The 24,482-nt window shown below is 43.0% G+C and overlaps 1 protein-coding gene across 2 annotated transcripts in view; it reads right to left on the minus strand.

Moving 5' to 3' along the window:
* Nucleotides 1-24,482, minus strand: part of Sema5c (Semaphorin 5c) — a 91,900-nt gene that overhangs the window by 8,342 nt on the left and 59,076 nt on the right. For both annotated transcript variants that reach the window (XM_012366969.2, XM_067352855.1), the window contains one exon: nt 14,533-14,629. In XM_012366969.2, the coding sequence (XP_012222392.1) occupies nt 14,533-14,629 (97 nt within the window). The remainder of the gene's footprint in view (nt 1-14,532; nt 14,630-24,482) is intronic.

The raw sequence follows: 24,482 nt of genomic DNA on the forward strand, positions 1-24,482 counted from the left end.
GCGCCGCTTCAATTATCCGTTAATAAACACGTATCACGCATCATGTTTTGCATATTTGAACGAGAGCACGAATACGTTTATAAACTATCGGCGTTTGATGCTGCTTATCATGTTACGCGACCCGAGGAAGGTTTCTGATTTTCCGCATTAAACATATCGCGGTATGCTTAACGGTAAATATCGACCGGTAAAGATAAATAATAATCATAAATAATAATAATCAATATTCAAGATATAAATAACGGCTTATTGAATAAAAATTCGCTTGAAACAAGAAAAGGAGTTGAGGAGCAATGTTTCACATCCGTTTAGCTTGAAATAATAAAGAAATTGCAATCATCTTTCTCAGCTGAATTTTTTACCCTTCGGTATTTGTGTGGTAGAAAGCTATACAGATGCACGCTAGCGTGACTCTTCGAATACATAAAAGAAAATAATTTCTTTTTTATACGTGAAAGAAAAATTCGGTTGGATCCAACTGAATCAGCGCAGGGTTAACGATCTGCGAGCGAACGGTAAAGGTCTAGGACGTCTTAGAGAGAGCCAAACGGAAGAGTGGATTCCCGTAAAACAAACCTGTAGCTACCTTTCGAGGAATGCGACGCTTGCGAAAGATGAGGTGCCGAGGTGCTTGGTATCTCGAGAGAAAAAGCCTTGAGAGAAGCGCTCATTCTCTGTGCGTTCATTCCGCGGATTGTTACAGCCGGCTCGCGGCCGATCTCGAGGCGCGCTCGCATGAAGCACTTGTGGCAGTCACCGAAGGCGTACTCGGGTTTGACAGCGGCTTCGAGGAGCCCTCGAAAACTCCTCGGACGACATTCCACGGCAGCCCACTTGACTCCGATGCGACGTACACTCACGCATACGTTTGCGAGTGCGTACGGCACTTTGTCGCCGAGTACGCGAGATCGAGTGATCAAGTGATCGCACGATGCACGCATTCTGTCCAATGCGATCGGTAGATAAGAGTTTTTTTCATATAAAATCGAGAACTAACGCAACTGAAAATTTTCGAGCAAATTTGAACGCGTGCAATATTTTGCAGATGTGCAAAATTTTTATTTGCATGAAAAATTGTAGAAAAAAATTGTATGTCGTTCAACAATATTTTCCTCTCTTAAAAAATATAACGTTTTAATGCATCGCACTAAAGTTCTAAACCTGCCAAATGATATAAGATTCTAAGGCAGAAAAATGAATAAAATGTACATTTTAACATTAATGTTTTATTGCTTTAGAATCTTATATCATATCATTAGGTAGATTTACTGCGATGCATGATATTTTATATTCTAGAATTCTAGACTATTATTTTTTTCTTTAAAATACAAGATTTCAATGCATCGTAATAAAGTTCTGAGCCTGCTAAATGATATGATATAAGATTCTAAAGCATAAAAATAAATACGTGAATGTTAAAATGTAATGTATAGTACGCGCGATGTTATGTTTTAGTTTGTTTAAAAAAATCGACTTATCTAAGAATCTGAAAGTTTAAGGTTTCATTTTACAAAGTTATTACCTTCATCATTACAGCATTATCGATATGATCGATGCACATGCTGCCGATGGAAGAAAAATCGTGAATGTACGTGCACGTATGTAAACGAACGGCATCAGAGCGGCCTGGTGCGAGAAAACTGCCGGAAGACAGCGATCAGCGATATCGCCTCGAGAAGTTCGATAAGTAAATTATTATCAGCTTATAAATAACCGCGGAGATATGGTTCATGCGCGATCGTCCGCCTGTTTGTCCCCGGCAAGCAGGACGACAACGACGACGACTACTACGACCGGTGGATCAAACAGGAAGTGCAGGCGGTGGTTGAAGTGGCCGCAGATAACTGGCGAATAACTCGATACTCGCCTATGTCCCTTTAAGTAGCGTCGCAGGCGACCGCGCGCGCCTTCTTTTTCTCCGCTCCGGTGACGATCGCGATATATGTAAATGGAAGCAGCACGCGATTACGATAGCGATTCCGGTCACGATTTCGTAACAAAAAAAAAGAGAAATTATCATCGCGTGTAAACGCTACGTGGATATCAAAATTGACTCCGTTCATCACAAAAATTAAAATCGAGCATACGAGAACAGAATCTGTAGATCCAATAAATCTCTTTGTTGTAACATTATTTTATCGAAAATTGTAGCAAAGCTGCATTTAAAAAAATCATATCAATTTATTTAAGAGGATAAAAATGAACCATGAAAAAAACTTCTGGTTGTTGAGCAGCTGCTTTCGCAAGCAGCCTACAAATGCTTTCTCATTTTGCAAGGGACACCGCTTTCACACGTATGCATCGCCACGGATATAAATGCTCGAATACTTGTTCATTAGACTGCTCGATAATTGCGCGCCCGAGCACTCTGTATAGACCTTTTGTCAAAACGATGAACTTTAATCTATTCATGATTGCCACGCTACAGCTCGCAATCCACCGCGCCTTAGCTCCGACGTATATGCATAACCGTCCGAGTTGCATTCTGTTCGATGCTTCGGGGGGACCGCGTCCCGCGGCATTCATTAGACTTCTCTATCAATTCCATTCAGCCGCCGGGTTAATAGTCTCGATTTGCAGCACACAAAGATCACGCCAAACGCGCCTGTATAATACAGAGTAATCCCACACTTCCTTTCATCTCGAGTTTCTCCGAAAATTCGATTTAACACCGGGCAAAGTTAAGTTTAATGCATAACTTGAATATTCATGCAATACATACTCAAGTTGCAATATTGTCGAGGTGAAATTCCGGTAAAGTCTTGAAAGTCGGGTAAAAGACAAATTTATATTACTTGCAATTTTATTCATTTCTGAAAATGTCTAATCTTTGATCATATCGATAAAATTGTCCGATGTCTTCGTTGATGAAAGATTTATTTCGGATTAATCAAGAAATGCGGAAAACTTGGAACACACCGCGCACGTCGATTCATATTCCGCGGTGTGAAATTCTTTCTTTCTTCGTAGCTTCGAGTGTGAGAGCGGCGAGCGCGGACAGAAACGCGCCGACGAAACTCGCAACGAAGCAGAAACGGCGCCTACGTGGGCGCCCGCGTCGCGGCACCGCGTGATAGTTCGAATAGGTAATTATTATTTAAGTGGAGTATAAGCGCGGGCAGGGCGCTGGTTGTGCATGCCAATTAATAAGTCGCGCGTACCCGATCGCACGTCTAGCTATTCGTATCGGCAAACCTACGTGAGGTACCCGCGGCATGTGTGCCGCGGACCAGGGCACACCCGCCGAAGGGATATCGCTATTTCTCGTACGTCTTTGGCGACACCACAAGGCCGTCGGGCGCGACACGAGTGAATTATATCACGCAGAAAAGAAGCCGGAGTCTTTCGAAGCCGAGCGACGGAGATTGCGTGGTCGCACTTTCGATAAAACAAAGTTACGCTCGCTAAATCGTGTTCCTTAAGTCATAAATGTCACGAAATCGATTCAGCAATCGATTGTCTTTTCTCATTGAAGCAATGACATGACATTATTGCTAAATGTTAGAGCAATGTCATATTTCTTGTCAGCTATTTGTGTCGTTCAAAATAAATTTATTTATGTTATAAGTGGAATTGCTTAAAAGACATCTCTTGGATGTAGCTATTGTAACATTCTCTCCGACTAAGCATTTCGAAGATGCGGTACATTGTAATCAATCTGGTATTGTATTGCTGGATCACGTACAACGGGATTCGCGCGAGACTCGATTTTATGGTAACAGCGCGGTCGGATACAGAGTTGTACAAACGTCAATCAACGTCTTTCATATTTTCCTGTTAGAACATGGCCCGCGTGCGCGGTAGGCGGGCAGTAAAGCGAACCCGATGTTACTGTCGTCGTATGACACGTTAAAATACTTCGATCCCGAGAACGTAACGAGACACAAGTATTGTCATATGCATCGTTTATTCCGAGAGCGCGCGTTGAATTTAGTAATATAAATGCATTACAAATACGATGCACGCATAAACTTTTATGAATCTATCTCGACGAGATTTCACAAAGTTTGATTTATGTCGCTTTTTTCAAGCAAACAAGTCGTGCATCAATTTTACGATATTTTCTCAGGAAAAAAATTAACAAAATTTAAAAATAACCAATTTAAAATTCAGCTTCCGCAATATTCCTTCTCAATTTTGCAAAGCGCAAAATTTTAAACTTGTGCAAAGTTTAATTTAACGTATCTAAAAGCCCTCACTGCTTACAAGAAATGCTCTTTTGCGTCTGATTGAAATGGCATTCCTTTAATTTAATTTGTTCAATTTGAAAAACAGCGTTGCCTCTCTAGCCGCATGGATAAGCATAAGTGAGTCGTGAACGTAAGTAGGTACACTCAATACGACGTACGTTGTTTATTGGCCGAGTGGCCACATTGAAACAGATTACTTCCTGCTCAGTGGACAAATACCCCTTTGGCCCCCCGCCGTGTAGACGAGCGCAATGATGACCGCGCCATTGTGCCGCGGATCCTGCTTGTTGCGCGACCGTAATTCGCGCCTCGCGCCTTGAGAAAACTATGAGAGACAGTTCCAGCTCGTTGTCTCATAATAATCGGTTCATTATGCGGCGTAACAATCACAAGAATGGACATGCGCGCTCCTGCGACGATTAACGCAGTTTCCCCGATTGATTTTCCACCGCCCTCGTTGCACTCCCGCCAATCTCCTCGTTCCATTTGACATCTCTCGCAATATTCAAAGAACAATTAATTCTCGCCGGACGATTTAATTCAGCAATAGCTGTAATAAACCAGTTTAAAAAAATCGCAAATCGCTAGGTTTTACATTCACCGCTCGATTTATATAAATCAGTGAGATATCTTAATAAGTTATTAAATCATAAATATAAAAAAAACAAACGCGACAATTGAATAGATAAACAATCATTTCATTGATTTATACTAACGGAAAATATTAAACGCACGACAATAATATTCTACATGACCTTATCTTGTCTTATTTAAACATTATAAATGAATACATCTATATTCATTCATGCTTATGTAGATAGTTAAGGGGCTATTTAAGCAGCGGGTATCTGGCGAAATCGGGTTGATTAAATGGTAATTTGTGTACTTTCCAATGTGTATGAGTTAAGGATGCTGTGGACCAGTCTGTCGATAAATCGCGACTCGATTCGATGAAATGCTAATTGCCGCGTACACACCGTCACGATAAAATCGCTTGCGAACCAGTAAGTGCGCGGAACGCTCAAAATATTACATGATAAATAACCAGATAAATAAAGCGGTTTTCACTTTTATTTTATTCATAAAATATCGAAGCAGCCCGCAACCGCCTCCTAATAACGTTAACTATCGTAATTTCGGCTGAAGAACTTAATTTACATTACAACCTGTCATAATTAACGTAAGATACTTTCACTTGTTTCACAATATTCTTGAAGCTGTTACGGCCATCGAGAAAACGGTACATCATTATTGTTATAAATTATTAGTTTGCTGAAATAATTGAAAAATACTTTAAAACGTGCTTTGTTAAAAATACGAAATTTTAAATATATGTTCAAACTGTAATATATATTAAATGACGTAACTTTCGATCGAGGCTCAAGAATTTATTACGAAACATTGATCACTCGGAATTCTTGTGAAGATTAAACTTTAATTCTGATCTCCAAGCGTACAAATTGCTAAAGTTGCTGATCGAAAGCGCGTGTGTTAACAATTTCTAAAATTGCGTACACGTCTCACGCGAGTATCAAGCTCTCGCAGCGATGTATACGAGAATGTCAAGCCGACTTTGTCCTTCTTGCAAGATTTCTGCGAGCACGAGATACACTCGGGTCGCGCAAGTTTTTCCGACGCGCGCCGCGAAGAATGCGAAATCGCGATCGCGCCGACGACGCCGAGCTAACTAATGTTCGGCGAAAAAGATACGTGCCGGCGATATGTCAGCGTGGAAATATCGTCCGGAGAAGCTAGAGGTGACCTAGCGATAAACATAATTATTTACGAGAGACCAGATGCCGCACGCGTCCGCGCATAAACCTCTTTTTATCGCGCGATCCGGGAAAGGTGCCCTCGACGACCACCAACGGCACGCCAATCCATCGATACGCCTCTCTGTTACCTGTCAGCGCTCGAGAGTGTGCCTGATAAGCTTTGGGATCTAGTGACGTCACGGTTGGCGCACACGGAAATTAAGTAGGAATGCAAATCGTGGCGCCGAGCGAGTCGCCGTCGTGCCGCGCTCGGGACAAACGACCGCGGTAAGACCGAGTGTGTGCACGCACGCACGCACGCACGCCCGCACGCGCACTTAATATCCACTTATGGAAAAAGCGATCGCGAAGGGTGGCCGGAGGGAGCAAGCTAGAAATGGTGCGTAACTATGACGGGTGAACGGGATCGAAAGGGCGAATCCAAGTTTTGATCTCGGCACGCTGAATAATCTCTGTCCATTTCTCTTCGTTAATTTTAATATTTTTAAGTATTTTGTTTTGAATAAATATACAATTTTAATAAATAATCCTCTATTTACGTATATATACACATTTTATCCAATCCTACTTTTCTTCCAGATTAATAATGCATTGCCCTAAAATTCTAGAAACTAATTTGAATGAAATCTTTTTCAATTTTCCACGCTTGTGCGATTGCCGATATCGATGCAACATATTTTTCTTGTGTTTTGCAATCCTTCAAGGACTCGAGAGTGCACTTTGGTATCTATAAGATACTGCGAAATTCGTAGGCTGGCACGTATACAGCCCACGGTTACACATGCCGCCAGGCCTCGTATAGATAGGAGACGATATTCCCACTGATCACATCGAGTGAACGTGAATTTCAGTCACTAAATCGAGCTAACGTTATCAGCAGCACTCGCAAGTAGTTCAACACACTCTGGGGATTCCGCCTGCGGTCGCATGCGTTAAAATTCCGTGAAATATTCGATGATATATTTTGCCCAGGAATTTAACGAGTATGCAGGGAGATTTAATGATATACACAAGGGTCGTATTTATATCTGTGCCAGGCATAACTTTAGCGACTTTTGAATATAATTCACGAAATATTTCATGACATGAATTCCAAAGAAAGATATACATTTTTATTAACTTATTAAGTCTTATTTTAATACGTTATCCACTGAAAAAAAAAAAACAATGTTTTTGTACGCTAAGAAATATTTTGCATTTATCTGCATTAGAATTTGCGCATACTACGAATACGTAAAGTACATTTTTTCCATAACATAATAATCCGCTTCTCGAGAATCTCATTATCCTGCGCTTGATGGAAAAAAAATTATAGTCGTTCCACATTATCCTGCTTAAGGATACAAAAGCTTTGGAGAGAGTAATATGCGGTGCAATATTAAACTGCTTTCGTTCCTCTGCAAGCCCGCTTTCTTCGGCACGAAGGACAAGTACAAAATTGGATGTCCAGCTCGGCGAGAACTCGGCACCAGAGAGAGATTCCGCTACGGTAATTCTACCAATCGCAAACGTACAATATTTGCCGAGGGCCCGCGGACAGGTCGTGCTTCCCCGCTTGTGAAGAAGTTAACAACAGCATCCGAGACTTGATCTCTCGCGATTTCATCATCGCAACAGCATTCGAGACACGTCGAATGCATCAAGCACATCGGGAGTGCAGCAAACGCGACGCGGCTCAGCGCGACGGCGTTACACCGCTAGACGAGTTTCTTCGTGGATCGTGACGCGTCGCGACGACGGTATACAACTGCGCGGCGGAATAATAAATTCTATCGTCGTTTACACGAGAACGAGGCGCGCGCATCCCGCACTCGCTTCGTGATCTCGAATCGGAATCTGTGATTTTGCCGCGTCGCAAACGTGAACGGCGTTACAACGAAAACTCGTTGTTACCCGTCCTTTTCTTCCTTCGCCCGTTTGCCTCCTCCCCCCTCCCCCCCCCTCCTGCTTCGGTGCAGATATATGAGTGCCACGCGGTCGTTTTTCCCCGAGAAGAAAAAGCAGGCATCGTGATAAGGGACATCTTCTGCCGCGCTCGTGAATCTTTCCAGAACGTTCTCTACTCCGGAAAGATGATGGAAAAAGTTAAATAAAACGCGCGCTACTGTATCGGTTTAATGAGTAAAATAACTTTCAAACACAGGTATGATCGTTTATCATTAAAACGAGGTCGGTCGCCACCGCTCCTTCGAACAATAAAGTTTTGTTCTTTTCGATGCGACGTTGGCGCGTAGTATTTCCTCGTGATTAATGAAAGGATAATTAAGCTTGGCACGCTCTTAGAAACCGATTCCGAGCGAACGAGTTGTGGCGAACAAGTATTATTTCCTTTGGGACTTATAAATCGTAATGCTTTATGTAAAAATCGGCAGCCTTTTAATAATAACACTTTAACAATGGAAAAAACAAATACTTATTTTATTTTAATAAAATAAAAAATATATAAATAAGAGATTTCACGAATTCTTTATTCAATGACGATTCAACCGCTTAAGATTTTCTAATATTTGATTCCTCATTGCAGGTATAAAAACTTTTGCGGAAAACGCACCGTGAAATTATAATCGTAAGTAATAAAAATATCTTTGACTCGCTGAAAACGTTTCCGTTCAGAAATATCCCTATATATTTTCCTCAGCGCGGAATTGACTCGTGTGGAAGCTAGAGCCTCATCTATTATGCATCAAAGATTTAGATGGTGAACACTTTTACTCGATGCTGCGGGTGAACAGCCTTTTACCGCGTTTATAAAGACTTATATTTGCGATTTGCAGCTACAGAGAGCGGAATAATTCCGCGATCACAATTGATCGACGCAATCGAGCTAAGTCGTAATATTTCACGCCCGTTTTCTGTCGCCGGCCGGCGTTGCGCGCATTACATAAACATATGCATTCTGCGCGTGTAAACGCAGATATACGATCGAACGGCTGTTGGCGGACAGCGAGAGCTATTGCGTATACGCGCAGGACATGCTGGCGCCGCCTGTGACATTCTCCACTTTCCATCCCCGTGGGTCCCTCTAGTACCCTCCCCCCCTTCCGCCCCCCTCGGTCTCCTCTCGCCATCCTTTTCCTTCCAGTGAGCAGTCTCAAACGTGCGGGAGCACCGTCTCGGAAATGGCGTGTGTTCGAAAAAATCGCAACCTACAATTATTATGCTTTAATCGCGATGGAGTAACAGAGACGTTACTCCTTGCGTCTTTTTTGTTTTTTTGCAATTCAAACTGCCAAACTTTTACTTCGCTCTAAATTTGGCAACTTGGCTGAAGAAGTAAGATTGAAGTAATATTATGATAAAAGAAAGTAAAACTCTCAAATATGAGAGAAGAAAAAAATGTGATCTTTTGCAATTTTTGTAGAATATCTTGTTTAAAAATAGAGGGAAATAGTAATAAATCATAAGAGATATGTAAATATAATTTATGCAAGTCTTACGAACGTGAAAACAGATTTTAGCGGTAAACAAGCGCATGCAAATGCTGGGCAGTGCTACATAAATTTTACGCAATTGTCCAGAAAGTATTATATATCTTGATTTGACTTCAAATAGATACACATGTCGACTACCATCGGTTGCCATCAGTTATTTCGTAAATATTCAGTCGTCCCCAATATCACCCCCCCAACCTCCGCGACGCGCACACTGAAATGCGTGCAGTCCGTTATCGGAGGACTGCTACGTCCTCGAGTAATGTTTGTGGTTTGCGTCGAATAATAAAAGGAAGACACGATTGCAGTTGTGTGGCATGCAAAAAACGCAAGGCTGCCGACGCGACATGCCAAAATCAGGTTCCGTAGGCGTAACGGTAGGCCGCGTGCACTCGATCTCTCGCGACAACCTGCACCGACGGACACGTCGATCGACGGTCCTATAAATAAGACTGCTTATTTGCTACAAGATAAATCTCCCGGTAACGATTTGTCACGGCGTTGGCTGCGATACGCACGAAAATCTTTTACACAACTTTCCGAATGATCGGCGATCGGGATTGTATTGGCGCGTGATATCAGCCGCGGTGAAATCGTTCCGTCGCTCTTACCGGAAAAGTCTTGGGTACTTCTGTTAGATACTCGTAGTACTTTGTATCTAAATGGATATTTTCACTCGATAAAATATTGATAAGAATTTATTAGCAAATGTAGAAATTGAAAAAATTTAATTTAAAAAAGGACATTAAGCAAGAGCTATATTGCATAAAAAATTTTTATCTCAATCAACAGTAAATAAGAAAAATTATAAATGGAAAAAAAATATAGGACTCGAGATATCTTGTGCGTCTGCTGTGCGTTTAAAATTAAATTGAATGACGGTGAAGGTCGAGCGTACTTTGCAGATATTCAAATAAAGCAAAAAACAGTTCAATAGATTGTCAGAGAAAAATGTTCGGAGGAATGTTTCTCTTTGAGAAGTATCGATATGAGAACAACAGATAGAACTGGCAATATGGAGAGACAGGAAAGGTCTCGCGTAGTTTGCACTTCGAGCAACATCGTAAATACGATACGACCACGTTGGCGGCCATATATGAAATTCCTAACACCTGCAGCTGGTTGTCGCGAGTAATCTCACGCACATAAACCCGAAAACTTTTACTCGCGTCGCGAATACATCCCACTGTCGTCGTTTCATCCGGATAAAATGAGAATCTACGGCAGAAATAATTCCTCAGTTAGAAATTTTCTGATGACAGACTTTTCGCCGCAAAACCACGATGAGAGCCATGCAAAGCAGTCGTATTTCTCTTTGTGTATCAACTATAATATATCCGAAAAGTTTTGAAAGCTAAACAAATACGAAATCATAGAGTGTATTTTGAAATGCTCAAGTTGTTTAGAAAGTTAGATAAAAATTTCAACATCCGCAATAAATTCAAGCAGGTAAAATAAGAAATAAAGTTCGCTACACTCAATCAAAAATTAAAAAAAAAAATGTTGAAAGAGCTTAACATTTCTTGCAAACTTTTAATGCCTAGCGTTATAAATATATTCATAATTAAATCTCAAATATTTTTTAAATTCTGCAAAAGAAATTCAAGCTAATAAAGCTAATTATTTATCTAAATGGTTCATGTATAATTTTAGAAATTATTCAGGTTTGACTTTTAAATCGAGAAAATTGCTAACCGCAAATTGATAAAGAAGTCCGACATTAAAATTAAAGTTTTTTTTGGAATCATATCATACGTCCATAGATTTTCGAGTTCTTACTTTTCCGTGCTCGACATTTTGCTAGAAACCGCACGAACGTAGCTACGTGGGCAGCGACTAATAACCGACGTTCTATTAATAGAAAGCGTACGGGGGCGTACTCTCTTTTCCACGGATAGATCGAACGAACGAACGATCGATCGATCGATCGCGGCCGGCTCCGATCTCGCGATGTTCGTGTGTCGTGCGTGCACGTATGCTCGATCGCACTTATCTCGCGTGGGTGGACCACATTTTTCGCAGCATTGACTGCTCGTTACACTTACGCGCGCACAGCTGCATCAACAGCGCCGATAACGCTAATTTTAGATCCATTCATCAGCTCGACTCATATGTCATCCCACCGGTAGCGGAAGATCGACGACAATCCGCAATCGCTATCAACATCGCGTCCGGAATCAAAATCATCGTAAATCAAGTTCATCTGTGGCTTTTGCTTTTATATATAATTAAATTAAATCGCTGTATCTAGCGCGTCATGCTTAGAAAAATAGAAAAGCGAGGAAAGAAACTCCAACATCCGCAATTAAAGATGAGGGAAAGGAATACTTCGAGTTTCACGCGCTCCACAATTTTTCTTTTTTGTTGCGAAGAGTACCCATATATTAGCCACTTAAGTTAAGTTAACCACTTAACTTATTGTCAATCGCGAGATGTAGATAAGGCCCGACCAGTCCCGAGAGGCCAGTCGCGCACTTCAAGTATCCTTTCGATACTTCATATCGCGAAGCCCGCGGGCGTGGGCCCGCGGGGCGTAGAGCAAGGCACGAAGCAGCGAGGCGATATCGAAGACCACATCTCCTTTCGCGCATCTCCTTAGCCGAGGCACGATCGAGATAACCGGTAGTAGCTCGGTCACTCTATTTCGCTGCCACTCGCTGTCTCCTACGCGAACTGGTTCTCGGGAACACGCCGCCGTCGTTTTCTGAACTCCGGTTATTCGTTGCTCATTAAAACGCTGTATATACAAATATTATTAATGACAAGTGTGCTAGAATAAGTTTTCGTGGGACAGGTATCGCCTATTTGATATGCGCGTCACTCAGCGCGCCCGGTGTGTCCTTTTTTTCTTTCAATTTTTTTTTCCCTTCTCGTCGAAATATATCGAGCGTCATTTCCTGCTTGTAACGAAGCGGTGCTTATCGAGAACTAGAGAAAGTGGCGCAAAAAGTTTCCCACCGATCCGGGAAGCGTCGTTAGTCTCGCCTCCGAGCCTGTGTAATTTGTGTATCGTATAAGTTTCGTTTGGGATAGTTTCGCGCAAATACGATTCGCGCTAACGCGGTGTAACGAGTGCGAGCACAACCGGCGGATAACGCTTGAAACGCGCTCTCGCGCCGCGATCCTTCGATCCCGCCGCGGATAAACGAATCGCGTGAAACGTGTTTGCCTAAGCACGCATCGGCACCGGCAATCATTTTCAGAAGTAATTTCGTCGTCGTAATTCTCGCGCCGCCGTTTGTAGCCCGATCTCATGCGGCGTAATTTAATCAGTACATAATATCGCGCGCGTATCGCCAAGTCGAAAATTACGAGATCTATCCCGCCGTCTCTCGATATTGCGACACCGCGGTGCGCTATATCTTTGTCGATTAAAATTTTATGCGAGACGGGATGAAATATATAACGATTCGCACATACTTTGGGGGCAAAATACACGCGGAATAGTTAGGGTGTCCGGTTATCTTAATCGCGTTACAATCTCAGTTATTTGCGAATGTTCAGCGGATATAAATGTGAGTCGTTGAATGGCGAAAGAATGGGCGATAATGTAGTTAACTTAGTCGAGTAATAAAATCGCGAAATTTGTCGTGGCAATTAGTCTTGGCAATTTATACGCTACGGCAAGGCTGCCGTCGTACTTATAATGCTTAAGGACATCGTATCGTGAGTCGGCGATTCGACTTTTTGGTCCGGCTTGATTAATGAGCGGCACGTAGGCTGACTCGTTACAAGGATCGTGTGTTCACCGTGTAAAGATTATATTGGCGAGGCGCGCCGTTATGTTTTCCCCATTTCTCCCGCGAATCGTTTCGCACAATGAGACGATGAACCGATCTGGCACGAACCCCGTCTGGCGCAAAATGTGAAAATGGATCGGTGCCTCCGAGAGACGTCGTATGTCAGCCAATTTGGCGCGCCGCCAGAACATCCCGCTGGAACACGCCGGATGGAAGAGGCCAGTGCGTTGCACCCTTCAATAGGTCGTGTTGCGTCTGTGGCGTTGTAACGCGTCAAAGAATACGTCGACGTCCTACAACGCGCGACCCTAAACCAACGCGACTCGCGAAATTGTTCGTCTACCACCTTCTCTCCTTTCTTCTTCCGTCTATTTCCTTTCGTCGCGTGCTCCGACGTTTATTTTCGGTTTATATGTGAAAAGCTGTCGAAAAGGCTTTCGCCGCCTTTGACTCGAGTCGGCTCTCAAGGCATCACGGTCAAAAGTGTACCGTGTATATTTTACGTGTAAAGAAATTTCAGTTCTAAAAGGAGACGGTTGAATCTTTTTGCTGAAGTTAGTCGATGCTCGCGAGACTAATAATAGGTGGATCAGATAGGCTTTAAAATTTTAATTCGAGTATTCTGATCATTAAAACTCGGCTAAAAGGTTTGCGATTACAAGCTTCGAGCACATTATACAACAACACATAGAAATCGACAGGCTCATTAAATTCTGATGTGTCATTTAAAGCAATAACATCGTGATTATCGCGTCAATATATGGCAATCATGTGCAGTTGAATTTTTTATCGAGACGATTGAGAGGAGATGATGTTTATCGAAGCCAGTGGGTCACTTGAGAATACCTGCTCTTTAAATTCTCTCTGATCTCTTACGAAATGCTTTCTAGAACTCGTTATTGTCGAGAAGATCACTCTGATGAGCTGAATCGGAGAACTTCATCGTTTATTCTAACGTCAGCAATACTCGTAATAGGTTCGATTTTATTAAGAGAAGCTAGATTTTCGGAGAACTCAGCTGTTTATTATTACATCGAGACTTGAACGTCCAATTTGAAGAATGTGCAGTCGTAAATTATTTTAACCTAATTTTCCAATCTACCTTTGAATGTGTGTGTGTTAGACAAAATGGTTTCATTCACATTTGTTATTATAATAATCAATAATTATAATAACTTGCTTAACTTCTTCATAAATTTTTAAATTTTTTCTAATCACGGGTATGCGATCAGAGATTTGATTAATATTTATAAAATTTATTTAAATATTTAATTGAAGTTTTCAAAAAATAGCTGTAAAGATATTTTCAACAAAGTGGCGTTAATACGTAGCTGCAGCTATCTTGGGGATCAACTTAGTAATTGAAAACAAGCATACGATGTGTGAAAATACTTACCGCGCTCCGACAACGACTTGCTGTCGCGCCACGTCGAAAAGCAGCTGCGAATAAGTCGTGACTCCTTCTTGTTGAAACATACTGCTGTTCGCTAAATCTGTAACATATAACAAGAGATTGATTAAGCTCAAGAATATTTCATGAAACTTGTCAAAACCGATAAAAAGTGCTTCAACTTTGATTATGTATATTTGATGTGCTTCGCATTTTAATATTAAAATCGTGGATATTCTATTTTCATTGTTTTTAAATAGAAAACGTGCATCAAGAAATTGATGGTGACGAAAGATAGTATTATAAAGCAACTATTGTATAATAAAACTAAGCTACAATAGCGCTTAGACAACAGCAGACGCTCAACCCTCAATTTAAAAGGTGAGAACCAGTGCGTGGCAGGTGCGAAAAGTCGGAGCGAAGTGTCATAATTACCGAATCGAGCGTGTCGAAAGCGGCTTTCCTTTTCCGCTCGAATATTTACCGGTAGCAACTCGTAATTCAACCTAAACGATCTAAACATGGACACCGCCAGAATTATTCTTAGAAAGCCCGCTGGGCATCAGCATTCCAGCTGACAAGGAACAAAATCAGATTTCAAGACAAGTTAAATTAAAATACATATTTAAAGCTTCGCAATAAATGATTAAAAAATCAACCATTTATTGGTTAAACAAATAATACATTTATTTGATTATTCGCTTGATCTATTTATATTTGATACTGTTATGAAATTTATTTGGATACAAACGCTGTTGCTGTTGATGCAACATTAATTTTTTCCCCATAGAGCAGGACTCAGCTCAATTCTCCTTTATGTCATATGGTTGAGTAGAGAAGAGATGACTTTACGTGCGTTCCGCGATGTCACGCCATAATATTCTATACACGCCTTACACGCGTACTCGTGTACGTGCACTATCGAGGCGTAACGATCGACTTACAAGACCGTCTCGTAAAGCAGGCTTCGATCTTCCGGCGAAGGAGAGGCAAAGGGCGAGGCAAAAATATGGAGAATGATGAGAGAAAGAAAGACCGCGGAGAACATGCCGGGCGTTCTTTCTTTGGTTAACGATCCCAAAGGATTCTTCCTCTTCCCTGCAGCTCTCCTCGTCGTTTTCCTCGCGCTCCCATCTACCTTTCCTTGTCTTTGCTTCTCTACTCAACGTTATTTTCGCTAGCCACGCCCTACGCATCTATCTTTACGAAAGCGTGATTTTACGGCGCATTTTTGACGGGAAGTGAATAACGCGGGATTGTAATAGACCTCATGCGAAAGTTCTGCGGGCAATCTTCTGGATATTAAATTCGTAACGTTAGTCTTCGCCGTGATCGCTCTTCCATTAATAAAAGAAATTGATGGTTTTATTTTGCCACCACGGAGTCTTAAAGTCCGAGAAATCCCTTCCTCCACCTCTCAAATTTCAAAGCTGATTAATTTCCGAGTTGGGGATCGATTTCACTCGAGATGCGAGATGTGTGTCACGTTAGCCGAGGCGTTATTATTTCGCGTCATTATTCACCTATCATTAAGTAAAGCATTTCTCCTGATCGCTATCACCTTGCGTCGCGCGATGAACGATGGGAAATATCAATTACTCGACGCCCATCACTTACGACGAACACTGTGTTCAATCTTTCAGAGGCGACTTCTATGATCCCACCACGCTGGCCGGCGCAAGTAGCGCTCATTCTACTTTATCAATTTTCCGTCGCACGCCGCGTGGGGATAATACGCTCCAGGACGAAATTGCATCGTTGCGAGGATCGGGGCGCGATCGTGCCGTCTGCCGTGCTTACATCTTACACTACCTGAAGGTACCACTACATCAAAGTGATCCCCGTGCGTCTTACCGAGCGCGCGCGTGATGCCCGTTACGCTACCACCGATGCGGACCACCGGGCCAGCTATGTTAATACGGATAATTGCGTTATGCGAACTCTCGCTTTGCGACCGCAATCGAGCGCCACGTGTGCGGGCAGGGACGCGATTCGTCATGCGGGTATTGCGGATACGAAATTTCGTCCGTAATGCGCGATTAAAATAAAATATTTAATTCTTAGTCTCTTATAAAATTCGAAAGAGATAATGGCCGTAAGATTGTGCTGTAAAAGTATAAAGCAGGATGTATCTCGTTATTATACTGTATAAAAAACTGTGATAAAAAAGTGGTCTCACTTATTTTTATGATATTATAAAGAAGCCAGCATAGACGAAATGAACTTGATACGCATTTCTTGAACACGTATATTCTTTTAATTGTTTTAACATCAATAAAAAAAAAAAAATTTTTTTAGTTACGATGAGAGAAAATATAGTGTAAACTGAAAGAATATAATTCTCGCATTTAGAACCGGCTTAAACGTTATAATTATCGTACTTAAAGCCGACTTAGCGGCTTTACGACTATAATTCAAAAATTAAGGACGCGCTAAATATTTTGCTCCTGGAATGCTTTAATAGTGATTAAAATTTATACATCGTTAATAAAGGTGTTAAAGGCCGACTGCATCGATCGTCACATCTTGTTCGGCTCATTTAATTCTGTTTCCAATGAGCGGATTACGCGTTGCGCTTAATACCGCCGCCTCTGCGCCCGTGAAACACGTCCTGTTCCGCAAGAACCGAGGCGCTAATCCAAGATCTACGCGGAGATTCCGCGGAGTTCTCGATCTCCGATAATGGAGATTACGCGAAAAATATAAGTTACTACAAAAGCGGCAAAGTTGTAGCGATAAATTGCGGGATCTGATAAAGTTCCTCCGCTAGGAGCGAGGATTCATGGCTGCACGCTCACGCGTCCGAGAGAGGGATGCACCGGAAGGTGCGGCGGCGGGAGAGGGGGACGTGGCGGACGAGACTTTTGCTTAAAGCCTCCGAGTTCGCGCGTGTGCAATTTCGTGCATGCTCGATGCATCTAATTACTTACTCGGTCGGAGATCAAAGACGAGTCACGCGCGTATTAAAATACGTTAGCGTCGCCGACTTCAAAGGACAAAATAATGGCTCGTCGGGCTTGTCGTACGAGAGACGTACACCGTGTTTCGCACAGCTACTTTAAATTTCTGAAATTTTCCCCGAGTTTCCGCCGAGTTGCGGCGACGTGTCGACGTCCCATACGCTCTTTCTGTCACGTAAACCAAATGCACTTATCTATTTATCTAAATCGGAATGCGCGCGAGATCGATTGCGTCGGCGAAGCCTGGGTGGTCGGCGAGCGCTGCTCGATATCGGAGCACACCGTTACAACATCGGGCAGGGCTCGCCGATCGGCAGAATATTAATATTAATCGCTCTTTAGTCTTTATCGCTACGCGATCTCTTAATTGCGTCTGTAGTCGCTATATGTTGAATCGCCCGAGTTGGCTCGCTCGCTCGCTCAGCCGCCGTCTGGCCGTCTCTATGCCGTTATTTAGCTCTGATACAACTTGCGTCAGCGTGAGCTGACCTTTTTATAAACCATGATGATGCACAGCCCCGGACGAATCGATTACTTCTGCCACGTGGCAATCCGGGAAGATTAGATTAAGGAGGGAAAGCTGCTCGGGAGACAACAATATAAAGTGTCATGTATTATTTCGAACCGCTCCGCGATAGAAATAGCGAGTATTATTGACCTTCTTTTATTTCTCGACGGAATGTTATATCCTTTATCCTTATCGTTCGTGAGCTCAGAAGTTATTTAGATTAAAGAAAATAGATGCAGGTTTATGTTCCAGCTGTGCAGTGATCCTTATTAGATATCCAATAAAGTATAGTGTAAATAAATTGATAACATCTTCCGTGTAATACCGATATTCATTAATGCTCGCCTACTTTCTACATCATAAAGAGTCGTGATCTATGTATAAATGCATAGTATCTCAGCAGATAGCATAAAACTTTTCAGACCCACGGTGGCATAAAAACATAAAATTAATGATACAAGATAAAGTATCTTTTACATTCAATTAAAAAAAAATTCTCTTCCAGGTCTTTTAATTTTAACAGATTCTCTCAATATTCGAGAACCCCATCGCGTGAAAGGCTTAACCAAATTTATAGTACCCGCAAGATTAATGAACACCAGTCACTAATTTTCTCATCACAAAGGACAATTTACGTGACGTAGACGGATCGTGTCGCGTGAAATCATTGCCTAATAAATCTTGTAATTTTAATGAATCTTCTTAAATGGGATCATGCAAAGCCGTTCCCTCACTCATTCAGAAGCCTCGCGAAATTTATGGTGCCTCGGAGGGTTTAATATACACCAAGTCACGCGCGCCAGGTCTACCGAAATCTCCTTCGCGAGCGACAATTTAGGCGGCGTAGGTGGGTCGTCGCGTCGCGAAGAATCATCGCGTGCGCATTATCAGATCGCCACGCGATGCGAGCGCGTCTCCCATTATCCACGTGCGCAGACGGCCGTTTAGCCGCGACCACGTGGGTGGCTCGACTTTGTCCCGCGATAATCCCCGTCGATTGCCCCCTACCATCCGCCCCCTTCTCCCCGCTTGTCGCCCTTTTTTCTCTCGCTCGGATAGCCGCGAAATTGCCCTCTGCAAATAAGGACGCATCGATGGTCTGGGCGGCCCCGCTATTGCATAATGCGCCCCTTCCTCCGCTTTCTCCCTTTGCCATCGGCCTCTTCTTCTTTTACCTCGCGAACTTTTTCCTTCGCGTTCACGCCGCCCGAGCAACACGTGGGTGGTTTATGGGCAACCGATAATTTTCGAAATTGGCCGCGAGGAGGCGGTGAAATGTGAAATCGCGCGTAAGTCGTCGTCGTTGTAAAGCACGATCAAGCGGTCGATTTAGCGAGTAAAGCGTGTCGTGACGAAAAAAGAAGTTACAGCCGAAGAGAGAAGAGAAAAAATGGGGGAGAGAGAAAGAGAGATTCTGGATTACTTTCTCCCAAGATGAAGAGAAAATGTTTTCCTCGTCTCTCTTTCATGGTTGCGATGTCAACGAAAATTCGAATTACGCGAACGGGCACGAATTACGAGCGGCGTAATTGCGAAGTGCAACGGCGTTTCTCTGCATACGCGGCGCCGGTGCACACTCTATTTAGCTGCAAACGAGCTGCGAGCGCTTTTACGATCATCCGTAATAAATTAGATGATTAACGAAGCGAGGTGCTGAAATTTACGGCCGTCGCGCTCGTAAAAATCGACCGATATCGCGCCGCCGTTGCGATCGCGACAGCCTAGAAGACCGCTGTCGCTGCCGCAGCCGCGCGCGCGATCCACTTGCATCCGATTTGCTTTGCATAACTTCGGGGCGGGAACGACCTCAGACTGTACTGTGCATAAGCGGGTTCCAATTGACGCGCGACTGTGTGCGAGAACGTCACTACGATAATGCAATTCTGTGAAGAAAGGGCCGGCGCGCGCTGTCTCGCGTGTGTAACCGACAGAGCGTGTGCACGTCTCGCGTTTATCACCATCAGAGATATGCCTCTCTTAATCGCGCGCAGATAAGACGCGACAGTGTTTACTCAAGCGCCGCACGTTGGTCTCTTATGTATCTGCGTTTATAACGCGTCGTCTTCACGAGACGTTTCGTTGAATTTATTTTCGCTTCTCGAAAGGTTGACGGACGAATTACAGAATGCGCACACCGCTTAGTTATCTCGACGCTGCACCAGAGTGTTCCTTCGTTTCAACGGTGAAACCTTTCACAAAATCAGTGTTCGAAAAATTATAACTCTCCGTGAAATTAATGCCGCAATCACTCGGTATTCGATTCCCGCCGTTTCAACGCGAGATTTCCAGAATTTTGCGCTGCGGTATTTACTAAAATATGACGAACATGTAAAGTTCGGCGCAATAAGAGAGCCGAGAAATATCGCAACCAAACTCAATAATGCTTCGCACGAAAAATTCCACGTTACCAGCCTGGAATTTTGCTGCACGTCACGTGTGCACGCGGAATGCACGTTTCGCCAGGTCCAATATCCGGAATAATCGTATCACGTCTGAGTTTCCCGACCGTCCGATATGACTCAATCTCCGGCAGCGAGGAAAGCGAATCGTGAGATCGTCCTCTTAAGAAGTATTCTCTCGGCGTGCCAACAGATACTTTCTAAACGACCGCTTCCGCATCTCCGAAGCCCAGTGAAGTCTTCTTCGATAATTTCATCAATATCCTCATTTCTGAGAATCTCGAGCGAGCATCTCAAACGACTTTGTCACGTTCTCACATTAAAATTTATCGAGATACCGCAGACTTTGGCTGTAGTAAGTTTCGATCTTATCGAAAGAATATTTTTTACATTGTTAATCTAAAATATAGTGCATAATTTTATATCTAACAAATTTTTCAGTTACTTTTTCCCAATTTTTTCTGCTTTGTCCTTAAAATTATCCAAATATATTTAAAAAATTACGGTTTTCTTAAAACACTAAAATTGCATATTTTAAACGTGAACGGAATGTTGAATATATTGTAAAAAAAACTCATTCTCTTCGACACTTTACATCATGAAAAATAATACTAGATTAGAAGTAGAATCTTTTATATCAAGAAACCATTTCTTAAAGAGGTGCACAAAGAACTTATAAATAATGCGAATGAAAGATGATCGGGCGTTCTTGATCCTGCTAAGATTACTCTCGCAGCGATCTATTAAACTCGCCGGCTCTTACTCAAGACGGCTCAAGGTCGCGTCGCGTTGCTGAAAGTGCGAATAACACGCGTAGGAAATGCGCCGTTATCCTCCTTTAATCTCTTTTTAAAGCTTGCGTGAGTTATGCCAGCCGGTCTCATCTCTGAAAGACGCTGTGGAACCACCTACCTAAAACCGACGGTCTTTCGGAAACTCGGTCTTTCAACTGTCTAAACATACATTCTCGAAAGCTGAAGCACTATACAGAGATAGACGAAGTGGTTGAGCTTTTTGTATAGCGAGACCAAGTTCCGCGTGCGCGTGTTTTAATCCGTGTTTTAGGGATTCATAAAAGATATTTACGTTGTGCTGAAAATAGTCAAGTCAATTATTGAAGCGTGAACGTGAAATTTTTAAACACCGGACTTTAATCTCGTATATAAAATATAAATCTGCAAATCAAAGAAATAAAAAGATCCACAAAAACGCATATACTTAGCACCGGTGAATAATCCTCAATAACATTCCTTGCTGCTATTTGCTCTCAGATAATGGTGCTTCGATAAAAAAAAAAGAAAGAGTACTTTTAATCTCTTCTCTCTACTTTCATTCCGTTACTTCGCTCTCAACGAATGCACTCGAAATGCGCAGGTAAACTTTCTCTCAAGATTTTCCTTCATGCTTTCCTCCTAAACGCACTCGAGTGCTCTTAAATTTTTAGACTTTGACTTAGAAGATTTAAATACACACTTAAATACATTTAAATACACAAGAGAACACTAATGTCGCCGTTTCATCAGCATTCTTAACATATCCGTTCAAGAATTCAAATACCACTGCAACTTAGCTTTACATCGGATCCATTATTACTTTGCGAAACTGTTTGCGAATAATTTTATGCGCGCAACTTTAGTCGCATCAAGACCTCGGATCGCAAATTTCTCGACGCTTCAGATATTCTTCCCGCGCCGCTCTTCTCGCGGAGCTTCAATTATCTCGCGCAGCCTTCGAGATTGCTCGATATCGCGATTTGTGATTCAGAACGTCGCTCATCAGTACGCGCTCGGAACGCCGGCAAGGCCGCTTAGAGCGCATCGTGGAACGCATTGCGCGTCGAGTGCATCGGCTGCGCGCAACCGGTGCGTCAGTCCTTGTCCCTCGACTGCCCGCTTCAACTTTGCTCTTTTTCTCGACGCACTCGCGCACGAACGCGTATGTACGAGTACGCGCACACGTCGGCGAAGAAGGCACCCTTATACGCTCGCGATAGTTGAGCTGCTCGCATATCGTCGTCCTTCTACTTCTTCTCCGTCTTCTTCTCGCGGAGAACCGATTCCGCAAAAGCGACTCCATGCATTTCCACGTACTGATGTCGTGCACGATATGCGTGCATGTGTGGAAGGAAGACACACACATGCGTCAGTTGTAAGGACCTATGCTTATAAGCGGATACGTGTGGGACAAGGGGAGCCCCAGTTAGCATAACCTGATCTCGAAGGCCCCTCTGGTTATCTTCCGTCTCCTTCTGCTTCCACGAGTTCCCTCCTATCGTTCGTCCCGCGGCTTGAGCAAAGAGAGATAAAGAAGAAAGCACGGGGAGGGGGGAAAAAGAGATTGATGGCCGAGTAATGGAGCTACTATTCGCTCATTTTTGCAAAAGGACGCACAAGAGAAACGCCGCGAAAGAAATAGACTAGAGAAACGCGGTCCATTGGTGCTCGGCCTCCACGACGGCATTCAGAATTAACGAGTCACCGGGTATACTCGCATAATTGCAAGAAGAAAGAACGTACTGCACCGGCGTGAAATGTGCGCGCCATGTAAATAGCTTGTTTCCGGTGTTACGATAAGGTATGCGAGCACAAGCGGTGTTACGGAATAAACAAACACAATTTACGTTTTCTTATACATTTCGCGCATAATCTACACAGGATATACTTATATAAGTCATTATAAGATTGAAAAACTGGTTATGACTAATTCATGTAATTTTAAACTAAGTATATTTCGAGTGGCGACAAAATATAATTATGTCAGAATTAATCATGATTATTTCCTATTAATCCTAAAAAGAATATAACGATGAATTCGCCGGCATAATTTGTAGTCGTAAAAATTATAACATACGTAAGTAATATTTTGTAAAGAAATAAAGCCGAGTGTTGAGCTTACTTCGTACTTTTCTAATCGATAAAATAAATTTTACGCACATTTTTCTTGATTGCTGCGAGTTTTTCGCTCAGACTGAAAATCTGAACCGGCATTTTTCCACGCAACGCGAGAGTAACGAAGCGCTTCTACCGTGCCGAGGTAAAAACAAAGCCTTTGCCGACTTTACGATCGGAATCGCTGATCGGCGATCTTCGATATCAACGGAGAAACGAAGGGGCTTTATTGTGCACCACAGATATCCGATGAAAATGCCGTCCGGTTTCTCGGAACGTGAGCGCGGTGGCTTTGCTGAGAATAAGAAGAGGCCACGGACAACGGCGACAACGGCGATGGCTGCAATAACTGCAGCAGCGTTGGAGAGATTAAGGAAGAAAGGAAGGGAGAAGATCGAGAATGAGGATGACGACGAGGACATGAACGAAGAGGGAAGCGAGGCGGGAGGGGGGGGAGGGGGGGGGACGCAATGAGAAAAAGCAGAGTCGATGAGCGGAGAGGACTCGTCCGCGGAATAGCGAGTTGGATAAGAAATAAGTACGTGGAGTAACGCGTCCTCGTCGATCGCTCCGAGGATCATTGACCGAAAAGTAATTCCGCGATCCTGAAAAGGCGAGACTCCCAATCGCATTCTGACACGATGCGTACAATATATCTCGGCGACGCTTTAACGAAGAAGAGATAACTCGCATCTTTCTCCTCATTGTTTTTTTTTTATTCTTGATTCCCTTCGTTTTATTTTCATTTTATTCTCTATTTAAAATAATGTTACCTATCGATGCGCGAAATAGTAAGAGAATCCCCCGAAAGTCATGAAAACCTCATTGCACTGCAACGTTTTTGGAACATCGAATTTATACGAACTCGGCGAATATATAAGGTAAGTCATCATAAATTTCATTCATCTTGACACCGCCGTCGGTCCCTCGATCGAAGATCTGGCGTCTTCGATGGGAAGGTCGCCTCTGTAATGGGCGCATGTGTGCGGCTGACGAAACGAACCTCCCAGGACGAGGCGTGTTCGCATATTCATAAGCAGGCACCGCCGCTGTGACCACAATCATTGTGCCTTCGATATCCTCAGAACGCCGACGAATTGCGAGAGGTCTCTCGCGGGATCGTAATTATGGACAAAATCTGCCACCTCCGGTCTTTCCCCTCCATATTTCTTCCCCTCGTTTTCTTTTTCTTTCCTCGACG

This window comes from Linepithema humile, chromosome 4, assembly GCF_040581485.1.
Source record: "Linepithema humile isolate Giens D197 chromosome 4, Lhum_UNIL_v1.0, whole genome shotgun sequence".
Taxonomy (NCBI): Eukaryota; Metazoa; Arthropoda; class Insecta; order Hymenoptera; family Formicidae; genus Linepithema; species Linepithema humile.